The following is a 13191-nucleotide window of genomic DNA, read 5'->3' on the forward strand; positions in this document are numbered from 1 at the left end:
CAGAAAAAAAATAAAACCGGACTTGTGTCCATTTTGCAAGGTTCAACCTCTGTTTCCTACACTAGATTATAACTTTAAAAGTATTCATTTCCGAGAAAAGTTGTACTGACATAAAAGTTGCGTAATTAAATTTTCTACAATATAGAATTGGTTAAAAATTTAAAAAATAGTCACCCTTGTTGCAAAATAGCAATAATTGCGAAAAAAACATACAAAAACAAGTATTCGAATTTTACGTTTTTCAACCATTTATTTGGACCTTCATATTTCACCCAAAAAAACTTTATGATACTGTAAAACAATTCTGTAAATTTCATTAGGATCGGTTTAATAGATTTTGCAAAATAAATTTTGCAATCCAGCTTTCGCAAAAAAAATTCATTTTTTCAAAATGTTGCAGGACTGAAAATAAAGCAGATAGCAAGTTTAAATTTTTTTAACTAATAGGAGTGTACTGTACCTTTCATTTAAAATTTGCAAAACTAAAATCGATTAACTACCACGGCGTCAGGAATTTTTTTAAATAAACATTAATTATTGGTGCTACGCGCAGGACAGCGGATAGTTTGCTCTGATTGGTCATTCCAATGACCTTTGATAATGATTGATACATTTTAATTTTTATTACATTTCGATATAAATAAATAAATTTGTTTATTGCAAAATAAAAACACATACTCTATCCTTTGAAATAACGCTTTTTTAGCAAAAACTTTCTTTGTTCATATATTTTAACTTAGAGAATAAAAGTTTATTATTTTTAAACATATGCAATTGTTTAAACAATATTTCACAAACAATAATAAAATTAGTTTGATTTTTGTGGAATTAAAAATTAAAATACAACAAAATGTAGAGTAAGAAAATAATATATTAGATAAAGATTGGAAGAAATTTTGGTGGAAATCAACTTGTGTGAATCGAACACCGCTGTCCTGCGCGTAGCACCAAAAATTAATGTTTATTTAAAAAAATTCCTGACGCCTTGGTAATTAATCGATTTTAATTTTGCAAATTGCAAATGAAAGGTACAGTACACCTATATAAGCAAAGAAAAATTCAACTTGCTATCTGCTTTATTTTCAGTCCTGCAACATTTAAAAAAAAATGAATTTTTTTGCGAAAACTGGATTGCAAAATTTATTTTGCAAAATCTATTAAACCGATCTTAATGAAGTTTACAGTGTTGTTTTACTATATCATAAAGTTTTTCTGGGTAAAATATGAAGGTTCTAAGTGTAGCATAAATGGTTTAAAAACGTAAAAGGCGAATACTTGTTTTTGTATGGTTTTTTTCGAAATTATTGCTATTTTGCAACAAGGGTGGCTACTTTTTAAATTTTTAATTCATTCTATATTGTAGGAAATTTAATTGCGCAACTTTTATGTTAGTACAACTTTTCTTAGAAATGAATAGTTTTAAAGTTATAATCAAAAAACCAATAAAAAAATCGAATTTTTCCTTCATATTTTGACATTTTGATTATTTAAACAATGTTCCAGACCATTTTGAGTGGGAGGATAACTGAAATATTATTATTTGAGTTATTTTCAAGCAATTTCTGCAAAAAAAAATTGAGTCACCTCTCAACGTCCATCTCAAAACAGATGCGCGCCCTGGACTAGGTAGGAAGATGCAATTTTAGATCTCCCCTTTGCCTTATTTCATTCAACATTCTTATGGTTTGCAAATAATAGAAACCAAGAAGGCGTAACCAGTAAATAGGTCTCATTAAAAGGTTATTTCTTCGGAAACAAAACTTTGAATTGTTGTTAGCAGATGCCGCTACGTCATCCGTATTTATTTGTTAGTCGTGATTCGATATTGATCGGCTGTGTTTATTTTGGTTTATTCGGAGATCTCCTTATACAGGGTGTCCCGAAAAGATTGGTCATAAATTATAAAATTATACCACACATTCTGGAGTCAAAAATAGTTCGATTGAACCTAACTTACCTTAGTACAAATGTGCTCATAAAAAAAGGTACAGCCCTTTGAAGTTACAAAATGATAATCGATTTTTTTCAATATATCGAAAACTATTAAAGATTTTTTATTGAAAATGGACATGTATCATTCTTATGGCAGGATCATCTTAAAACAAAATTATAGTGAGATTTGTCCACCCCATAAAAATTTTATGGGGGTTTTGATCCTTTAAACTCCCCCAAACTTTTGTGTACCTTACAATTAATTCATTTCTAATTCAATTTAACACATCGTTTCTAAAACTTTTTTGCCTCTTAGTATTTTTTCGATAAGCGAGTTTTTATCGAGATGCGGCTTCTTTTTTTAATATATTTACATAAAAATTTTATGGAAGTTTTGTTCCTTTAAACCCCCCAATGTTTGTGGACGTTCCAATTAAACAGTTATTGTAGTACCATTAGTTAAACACAGTGTTTTTAAAACTTTTTTGTTTCTTAGTCTTTTTTTTTGATAAGTCACCTTTTATCGAGATGTGGCTTTTTTTCAAAATATACCTAAAAATGTAAATTATAAATACATTTTCAGATTATTAACAGGTCTCTATAATCATACTTATACCATATACAAATATGTGGTGGATTCGATAAATATTCAAAATACCTCGAAAAACACTGGCTTATCGAAAAAGTCCTAAGAGGCAAAAATGTTTTAAAAACAGTGTGTTTAAGTAATGGTGCCACACTAATAATTAAATTGGAACGTACACAAAAGTTTGGAGGGGTTTAAGGGAACAAAACCCTCATAAAATTTTTATGTGGTACACAAATTTCGCTTTAAGTCTTATTTAAGATGCTGCTGCCATAAGATTTCGATATCTGAAAAAAAATGATTTTCATTTTGTAACTTCAAAGGGCTGTAACTTTTTTTGTGTGCACTATTGTATATAGCAGGGGTCACCAATTAGCGGACCGTTTGTCCGCATCCGGACCGTGGGCTAGTTTTGTGCGGACCGTCGATAAATTCAGAATATACCTAGTGTTTGGCAATTTTGAAAATGTTTGGCCATGAAATTGTGTACTATGTTTGGCTCAACTTATGTGTGCGAAGCCGCTTTATCAAGAATGAACTTTATTAAAAATCGGTAGAGATCTCACTTAACAGATGAATATCTCAACTCCCTAATGAGACTCAGTTGTACTAAACTCACTCCAAAGACATATTGTACATAAAAAAATGTCATTTTTCTCTCTGATAATTTAGTTTTGTAAAGAGTTCCCTTATTGTTATACTTACTAATCATTAATTTTGAAGTTAAGTAAACTGTAATGTAAAATTGTCATGTGCATTTTATACATTCATTTCCTCTCTACTATATGTTAAGTAGGAGTACTTTTCAGATGTGCGTTTAAGTAAATTAATTTTCAGATTTAATAAGTTTGCAACAAACACCTTGCATTGAAACTAATGTAGAAAAGATTACAATATGTTAATTAGCGTTTTATACTATGATTATTTATTTTAAATTCCTCAGTTTCCTTTCTACAAAATTGAAGATCTCTAAAAACTTCATTAGCATTCAAAATATAAATTCCTTACTTTTAAAATATTCTTAGTAACAATTTACAATACTGCTGTTTTCAAAATATACTGATAATAACATCAAAACAATGAATTTATATTTTATTTATTGTACCAGGAAAACTTACAGGAAAGTATACAGTAACCGAAAAACAATCAGATATTAGTTTTCCTTTCCATATTAGTCCATGTGTGAGGCCACTTTCGTATGAAAAATGTTTCTGACTCGATTTCTTTGCGGATTCCTGTTCAAAAATGTCCCCTTTAAACAAATCAGAAGGGTGAAACATTTTTTAAGCAAATTCAAAATTACTTTTTTTCTTCGAAAAATATCTTTTTAGGTTTCTTGGTTAATTGTAAATAAAAAAGGGCTCTTGTCATATTTCTGAAAAGTTGATTGTTTTCGAGTTATAAGCGATTTAAAATCTGAAAAATGCAAAAATATGCATTTACGATGTTTGAAAACTAAGTTTTAATAAAGTGACATATATTTTTTGTTTAAGATGGTCCAAAAATGCTAAAAACATATTTTCGGGGACAAGAAAGGTGATGTGTTTATGAACATTCGTTATGAATAGAGTTCGGATTTAAAAGCATAAAGAAATGCAAAAAAGCGCTTAAAAAGCATAAGAATTTTACGAAAAAATAATTTTATTATACAAAGAAAGCATATAAATTTTGACAAACCATTTTTTTTAAGAAAATATATATAATTATCTCTCGGCTTAGCTTAAGAACTAGTAAGACCTAATATAAATTTAATAATAAAATAGAATAAACAAAAAAATAGATAACTGAAAAAAATGCTTTAACCTAATTTTAATCGACACGCTTTAGATGAAGAAAAATATATCATTTTTATCTGATCTTTTATATATCTTAATATATATAATTATCTCTGGGCTTAGCTTAAGAACTAGTAAAGACCTATTATAAAGTTAATAATAAAATAGAATAAACAAAAAAATAGATAACTGAAACAAAAATGCTTTAACCTAATTTTTATCGACACGCTTTAGATGAAGAAAAATATATCATTTTTATCTTATCTTTTATATCATTTTTGTTTAAAGCATGAAATAACTAATTACTCATTTAAATGTTCCATCGTAAAGTTTCGGCACCTATCACTCAAAACATTTTTGTATATCTAAAAGCTTCTTTCAACGTCCACATTGGTTATCGGTTATACTTTGCCACTACTGCCGGATCCATATTTATATCTTCAACGTGCTCTCAATTTAAAACTGAAAATATTTTCTTCATCTTTTGAAATCCTTCGTTTTTTGTTAATACGTCTTTGAATTTTGTTTATACTATCTGACCAATTTTTCCAGGGATACCTTCCATCTTTTTTTCAAAACTGTTTATTTTTTGGATCGACTCAACTAATGACATTTGTTGTTTCTCCAAATATTTTATTGTTTCACTCATAGAACATTTGCTATTTTATCGATTTGCTAGCAGTCTCTTCAAGTTCCAATACGAAGTTTTTAAAATTCTCGAAATATTCGGCGTAGTATAAAGCTGCATCTAACCATCTACCCCACCGAGTTAACACTGGTTCCGGTGGTAATGGAATGTTAGGGAATCTGTGTCTAAAAAGTGGCACCCTTAAAGGAGCTTTATTGATTTTTTTTTCCATTTTTTATCAACTTATTAACAAGTGGAAATTGCAGCCGTATAGTCTCAGCAACGCGATTCAGGCCGTGTGCTAGACACGTACCGTACAGTGAATTAGATTTGGATAAAACACTTTAAGATTTGATGCCGTTTTGATCATATATGGTGCAGCGTCGAAAAGCATTAATACTATTTTGTTGGTGGGCACAGCCTCGGGAAGATAAAAATTTGTTAAAGCGTCATTTACGAATCTTGGAACTGTATTGTTATATATTGCTTCTAGTTCTTTTGAGCACACTAAGTAGCCCTTCGTCAAGATTTCTTCGTGAAGTACGCCTATGAAGTAACTAGCGACGTATCTTCCACAAATATACGTAGCCTCGTCCACGGCAAATCAGATGTAATTGTTTCCCACAAGTGTTTTTACTTTTTTTCTGGTTTTATTTTAAATGCAATTAACATATTTTTCGCAGAGTATTTTCATCCGACACATGTCTTCGATAGTAGGTACTTTTCCAAAAATGATTTAAAACTTTCATTTTGCAATTTATTTAAAGGGAGATTAGAGTCCAAAATTGCACTACATAGATCAAAATTAAATTTCTGCTGTTCGCAAATGCAAAAAATGATAATAGTATATAAGAAAGCACCAAATAAGCACAAGAATTCAAAAAAAGCATAATAATTAAAAAAAAAGCAAAAAAGCATAAAAAAGGGCTGTCAAAATTACTTATTTTTGCATATTTCGTTCATATTTAAAAAGAAAATAGTCCTGCTTGTATTATTTACCATAAGCATTATGCTTAGAAATCCGGACTCTAGTTATGAAAATCGTTTAAACTTATTATCCCGAGGTTTTTAAGGTCGCTGAACACGAATATTGGGTCGACGAAGCTGTAAGAGATACCTGGTGCCCGGTATCTACGTCGTCTACTGGAGTTTTATGGAAATTCGCTGTGAAAATAGTTGAAATTTATTATCTCGGGGTTTCTGAGGTCACTGGACACGAATATTGCATCGAAGATGCTGTACGATGTACCTGATGTAGTCCAGGAACCGAAGCTTTTCACCTCGCAATTTTTACAGAATGGTTCAATTTGCTTGAAAATTTGAGAATAAGTTATGGATAGTCCAAGGACCAAAATCTATATGATGCCGAAAGACGCTTTTACCATGGGGTGGTTGCCACCCCATCTTGGGGGTGAAAATTTTTTATTATATTTTGACCACAAAAGTTGATAAAAACATTCATTCTAAGCAAAAAATGTTCTATACATTTTTTTGATAAAATTGATAGTTTTCGATTTATTTGCAATCGATAGTGTTAATTTTATATCGAAAAAATCAATATTTTTCGATATAGTCATTTACGATTCACTCAATTTTTGCCGTAGAAAAAATTTTTTCAAACCAAGTTCTTGGGAATTAAATAATCTTCAATTTCATGTTTAAATATTTTTTCTTATCCCTAATGCTAATCTTTCTATTCTGAAGAAAATTGCATTTTTCACCAAACTACAAAAATTCGTTATTCGCTTTTAACTCAATTTTTTTTAAACTAATCATTCTAAGCCAGTCAAATTTATAGAATCGATTAATAATACATAAATAAAGAAGAGTGAATAAGACCAATGATTAAAATCACCGCTAACTTACATTATTCTGCTTCCAATTGGATTTTTCTTTTTTTTTAATATATTGATTTCGTAACCGTAACTTTTTGATTTTTTATCTTAGAAATATTGGTAACAAAGAATTTTGTAGGTTTTTACAAGATCTATAAGAATATTGATATTAAATATTTTTAAAATCCTCAGTAGCAAAAAGAGGTGACTTTGAAATAGGGATGGGAAAAACCTACCGGTTATAACCTAAAACCGGTTTTTTCCTTTGCAATAATCGGTTTTTTCTGTTGTTTTTTGTCCCGTTATAACCGGTTTTTTCTTTTTAAAGTAATAACCGGTAAAAAACCGGATAAGTGGAAAAAATACTGAATTTAGAGAAAAAATGTGAAAGTTTTTCGCCCAGTGCATAAATGAGAAACTTTAAGCTGACTGAAACCGATTTTATAACACTGATGACTGATTTCTATACTGATATGGACTGATTGATTCGAATGTAGTATCGCAAACTAAAGAGTAATGTAAATGTAACTTATTTGGTATTGGCTATGACTAAAAAAACCTAACACCGGTTTTTGGAATAACCGATTTTTTGACCGGTTATAACCGCCAGATTAAACTGTAGGTTTAAAAAACCGGTATAACCGAAAACCGGTATTTTGTCAACAACCGCCATCCCTACTTGGAAAGGGTAGGTAAAGGTGGTTTTTGCATGTTATTACAAGTTTTAATTGTCAATAGCTCTGTCAATGTTTGCCATAGAAAAAAATTTTTGTTCTTGGGAATTAAATAAGCTACAATTCCATATTTAAACATTTTTTCATATCTCCCATGCTAATCTTTCTATTTTGAAGAAAAGGCCATTTTTTCCAAACTACAAAAATTCGTTATTCGCTTTAACTCAATTTTTTTAAAAACTAATCATTCTGAGCCGGTCAAACTTCTAGAATCTATTAATAATACATAAATAAAGAAGACCTAATAAGGTTAATGACTAATTTTAATTAGGGTGGTGATTAGGGGGTCGCTTCCGATCACTTTTTCGCTGAAAAAATAGGGACTGACATTCTTTTCATTATGTCACTTAATTTTTGAGTTAGAGACTTTTTTTATTTCTGGAGATAGATATTTTTAAATTCTTTAAATTAGTTTTAACAAGTTATCCTCGAAAAATGCATAGTTTTCCCTTCTTTTGACTTTGAAACTACCATATTTTAGCATTTGACGAAGAAGAGCTAACATATAAGAAAGTATAGCTCGATTACTATTGGCCTTAAAGAAAATAAAAAAAAGGTTTTGTTTATTTTTTCAAAAGATACATTTTTGTTAAGTAAAGTTGTTTTGATAAAACGAAAACTTTTGGAGTTACAAGAACAAGTTTCAATGATTTACATAATGAATTTCCATAAAACTCCAGGAGACGACGTGTATACCGGAATATGGGCACTAAAAAAACCCCCGAGTATGAAAATTTAACTTATTTCCATGATTTGTTTTGAAGTTGTCAGTTTTTTTTTGAGCATTTTGGAAAATTCATTTTTCGCCTACAACAATGCAATTTTCATTTGTCCCTCATGCCAATAGATCAACTTTTTTCCTGAAACTCTCCCGAATCGAATGCAAAAAGGTTTCATAACTATCCGTCTGGTCTTACTTTAAAAAAGTTAGAGATTTAGACGATTTTAATGCTATATCCTCGCCTAAGCTGTGTGTAAGCAGTTACTTGGGCAATTAATGAGAGTTTTGTCTGAAATCAGTATCAATAAATTATTGTTTAAAGTCGAAAAAATTTCAGGTTCATCTGATAAGACAATTCATCTTTAGGGAATTTACTCATTATTTTACAGGTTCTAAAGGCTGTCCATGGAGACAATCCAACCTTAATATGGAGTTGTTTGGACGTCCTTAAGCCTAAACTTATATTAGAATCACCAAGAGAAGTCACAAAGTTATCTTTCTGTGAATTTGACGAAAACGTCCTAGTGGGTGGCTTAAAAAATGGACAAATTGTAAGTAAAATATATTTTTAAACCATCATCATCATCGAGCCTCAAAAGTCCACTGCCAATCACTGCTTCTCTTGTCTTCTTTGGTCTCAATTTCAATTACCTCTTTGTCCATCGCATCTGCTATTTTAGCTATGTGTCCTGCCCATCTCCATTTTAGTCTGCTCTGCTATCATTTTGATGACGTCAGTCATCTTAGCTCTTCTCCTGATCTTTTCATTTTTTATTTTGTCTCCCAATATGGATCGCTCCATTTTTCTCTGTGTGACTCTCAGTTTGGTAGCCGAGGCTATTGTTAAGGTAAGTGTTTCTGTACCGTGTCACACATAAGTGTGTTGTTAATGAACTTCTGGTCCAAATCAATTAAAACTTAGTTGTTCAGCTAACATTATCTTTAAATCGAACAAACGGTGATTCAACCATAAGTTGTTTACAATAACATCATATTACCTATACTAATACATTTCTACAATTCAAGTATCTAACAATAACCCCATACTAACTAAAGTCACCTACACTGCATTTATACTCGACATAATAATTAATAAATCACGTTTCCAATTCAGAGTCAAATGTCAGTGTCTTCGTCTCAGGTTAATACCATTATTATAAACACAGGAAGAACGCATTAATCAAATACTTTTCTCTTCAGGAATGCGGGCAGCTCACTTTTAAAAGTTTCTCTCAGTATTCTATAATAGGCTGATGCCACCAAAAGACCGACTTTTCTCTTCGTTTCATGGGTCTGATTCTGATTATCTCTGCCAATCACATAATGCCATGTCCTAGGTATTTAAATTTATCTACGAGCTCTATTTCTTGCCAACCAATACTGATGTTCTGGTTGAGTATCAAATTTGTCATTATTTTTCCTTTCGGGATGTTTGTATTTAAACCTACATTTTCTTTAACCACAACGAGATCCTGCACCATATATCTCTTGCCATTCCTAGATCCTCAGTATCTCTTAGTAAGGAGACGAGATCAGTTTTTCCAATATTTTTTATGTCTTTATTCGTCTTTCCAATCATGCTTTTTAGGAAAGTTACCTAAGCTGAGTACTCACTTGAGCACGAATACGCATGAGGCAAGCCGAGGCCGCACCGAATGCCTCGAGTCGGGAAAAATGTATGAGGACACGCATCCCGCATGAGGACGCATGAGGCTTGCCGCAGCAGTGATCCATTTATTCGTCCTGAAGCAGCGAATATGTCGAACGAACAATTATTATTATAATAATAGCTAGGGTTACGAGGATTCCATAGTATTTCCATATTTTTTTATTTATCAATAAGTTCTAAGCACAACTCTTGGCTCCATTCCATTTTTTTATAGGTAGATTTATAAATTTGTCTTAAATTTTTAAGTGTATAACTTTCCAAAATAATGAATATTTCAAGATAAGACAAATTCAACAAAATCCAAATCTTTTAGAACACATTTGTATTATTAAATTATAGTTAGATTCATTGCTTGCACGGTCTGTTTAAAAATGTATCGAAACGCAACCGCATGTTTAAAAATACTTAAAAAACGTCCACACTAAGGCACGAATCCCTTTGATGGACCGACATCAAATAGATCGCTCCGAGGCGTGTGGCGAACGATTTGAGCATATTTGCCGCGCCTCAGATGATGTCCTCACTGACTGCCTCGTACGGCATTGGCTTGCCTCATGCGCGTTCGTGCTCAAGTGAGTACCCAGTTTTTACGTTTAGTTCTAAATTCTCTTTTATTAAATTACATTTCTTATCTTTCATCTTGAAAATTTATTTCATCTTTTCGTAGTGCTTAACTACGGTAATTACTTCTACTATGATTTCCTCTAATTCTTGATTATCACACCCTTTCTCAATTGGGACGTAAATAAACCTAAAATTTATAACCGTTTTTCATACGGTTTTTCATATTGAGACGTACTGTACTAGCAAATCTTATAAAGGATGTTAAAAGATTTGGATTTTGTCGAATTTTATTTCTTATCTTGAAATATTCATTCTTTTGGATTGGAAAGTTATATAAACTTAAAAATTTAAGACAAATTTATAAATCTACCTATAAAAAATGGAATGGAGCCAAGAGTTGTGTTTAGAACTTGTTGATAAATATAAAAATATGGAAATACTATGGAATCCTTGTAACCCTAGCTATTATATCTCTAATAAATTAAAAAAAGAAGATAGTGGGACACAACTGGCTAAGTCTGTTAAAAAAGCACTGAGGTAATTAAAAAAAAAATAGCTTGAAGGGATCCTACAGAAGAGAAAAAACCAGAGTTAAGAAATTAGCTTTTCTAAAATTTGTATTTTTTTACTTATTATGTTTTAACTATTTAGAATGGGAAATAAGCCACAATATTATTAAAAAATGATTTTTATTAACGTTTCGACGCCCAAATCGGGTGCCGTTGTCAAAATACAAAATACTATTAATATAAACAAAAATGTTGTTGCTTAGTAAAAAAATTCTTCTAATAATTTATTTAATTTGACTCATTTATATCGGCAATTCAGATACATATGATACATTTTAAAGTAGAAGACTTTAAAATGATATTGCCAATATTTATGAGTTGCGTTCCTGGGACGACTTTACTGAAAGATAGTTCATTCGATTACAATGAAATGTAATCGAATGAACTATCTTTCAGTAAAGTCGTCCCAGGAACGCAACTCATAAATATTGGCAATATCATTTTAAAGTCTTCTACTTTAAAATGTATCATATGTATCTGAATTGCCGATATAAATGAGTCAAATTAAATAAATTATTAGAAGAATTTTTTTACTAAGCAACAACATTTTTGTTTATATTAATAGTATTTTGTATTTTGACAACGGCACCCGATTTGGGCGTCGAAACGTTAATAAAAATCATTTTTTAATAATATTGTGGCTTATTTCCCATTCTAAATAGTTAAAATTGTAAAAATGCCACAAGAAAATAGCTTCAGAACAACATTATTATGTTTCTTATGTAATCCAAAATAAAATTAAAATCTTCTTAGGACATTCTCGTGAAATTATTAAACTTGTCAGTTTTATCAGCTAACAGGGGTCGTTTAACAAAAACGAAGTATTATTATTATTCACGCCTCTTCTTTTTATAAAATTGGGAGGACCGTATACGTCTCTGCTGTTTACGTTTTTTAGTTTTTAATAATTTATAAATGATTATAAAACTAGCACAAGCCAGAGACAATCGTTCGTTCGACATATTCGCGGCCTCAGGAAGAAAAAATGGATCACTGCTGCGCCCAGTGGCGGATCCAGGGGGGGCGATGGGGGCGATCGGCCCCCCCTCTCAACCCAAGTGATTTACTTTTAAATTATAATATAAAGATTACAAGAATCATGTATTTGTTCAAATGGATTATACAGTTTTAAAATTACAATATTATATGAATTATGAATTATATATAAATATATTTTATTAGTATGGGCACAGTATGTATGGGCTTGGGTAAAACGGGCCAGGGACGCCAGTATTTTTGGAAATGAGTAATTTATAATCCTTATATATTAAGAATTAAAAATGATCACAATAAACATTTAAAAAAATATGTAATCCTATATACTGTGAACGCATACTTAAGCATCTCCACGTATAATTATAAAATCGTTTGCAGATAACAGAATCGCCGAAAATCTCTCGAAAATTGCGCGCCTAGCAAAAACTATATTAATTCGCCGAAAATATAAATATGTTCAGACGCCGCGCCGATTTAGCTGACCACGAAAAAAGAACACCCTTATTAATTATTAGTAATTAGTCAATTAGTGTATTTTTGGTATTGATCCAAGTAACATCTCTACTGATTCGTACAGATCTTAGTTTGTAAAATGTTAGCGAGATTAATAGTATTTTCAGTTTATTCTTCTTTTTTTATATTAATATAGTTTGTGATTTACGAAGAGTTATAAGATGTCAAATAAACGAAAGGAATCAGAAGCTTCTACCGAGAACTTAAAAAGTAAAAAATTCAAATTTCGCAATATAACTGAATATTTTTTTAAAAATCAACGTAATTTGGGTAAGTAATAATATTAATAGTAATTATGATAATAAATATGTACAAGGTACATCTTATCAGATAGATCATACTATGTGACCTACTGATCTTGGATCAAATTTTTAAGTTCTGAGAGCATTCAAAACAAGTCATGCGATTTTTCAGTGTGTCCGATAAAAATCAACGATGATGCAGTAAATATCAATTCTACTTTCGAGAGTTTTATGAAAAAAGGTATGTCTTATATGCATGAAATGTATGTCTTATATATTATATAAGTTTATTTTATATCACGTTTGACAGAAGTGAGTATTTCTACACGAGTACGATAGATAGTCATTTATGTCGCGGGATGCAATCATCCATATATAAAATTATGGTAATAAATTAAATTTTAAACTTCGTATGGGAAAGTACATC

At 30.6% G+C, this 13191-nt stretch overlaps 1 protein-coding gene across 1 annotated transcript in view; it reads left to right on the top strand.

The window, feature by feature from the left end:
- Positions 1 to 13191, top strand: part of LOC126882676 (dynein axonemal intermediate chain 3) — a 302917-nt gene that overhangs the window by 154729 nt on the left and 134997 nt on the right. The window contains exon 7 of the mRNA XM_050647651.1: positions 8601 to 8762. Within this exon, the coding sequence (XP_050503608.1) occupies positions 8601 to 8762 (162 nt within the window). The remainder of the gene's footprint in view (positions 1 to 8600; positions 8763 to 13191) is intronic.

The sequence above is a fragment of the Diabrotica virgifera genome, chromosome 3 (genome assembly GCF_917563875.1).
Source record: "Diabrotica virgifera virgifera chromosome 3, PGI_DIABVI_V3a".
NCBI classification, from domain to species: Eukaryota; Metazoa; Arthropoda; class Insecta; order Coleoptera; family Chrysomelidae; genus Diabrotica; species Diabrotica virgifera.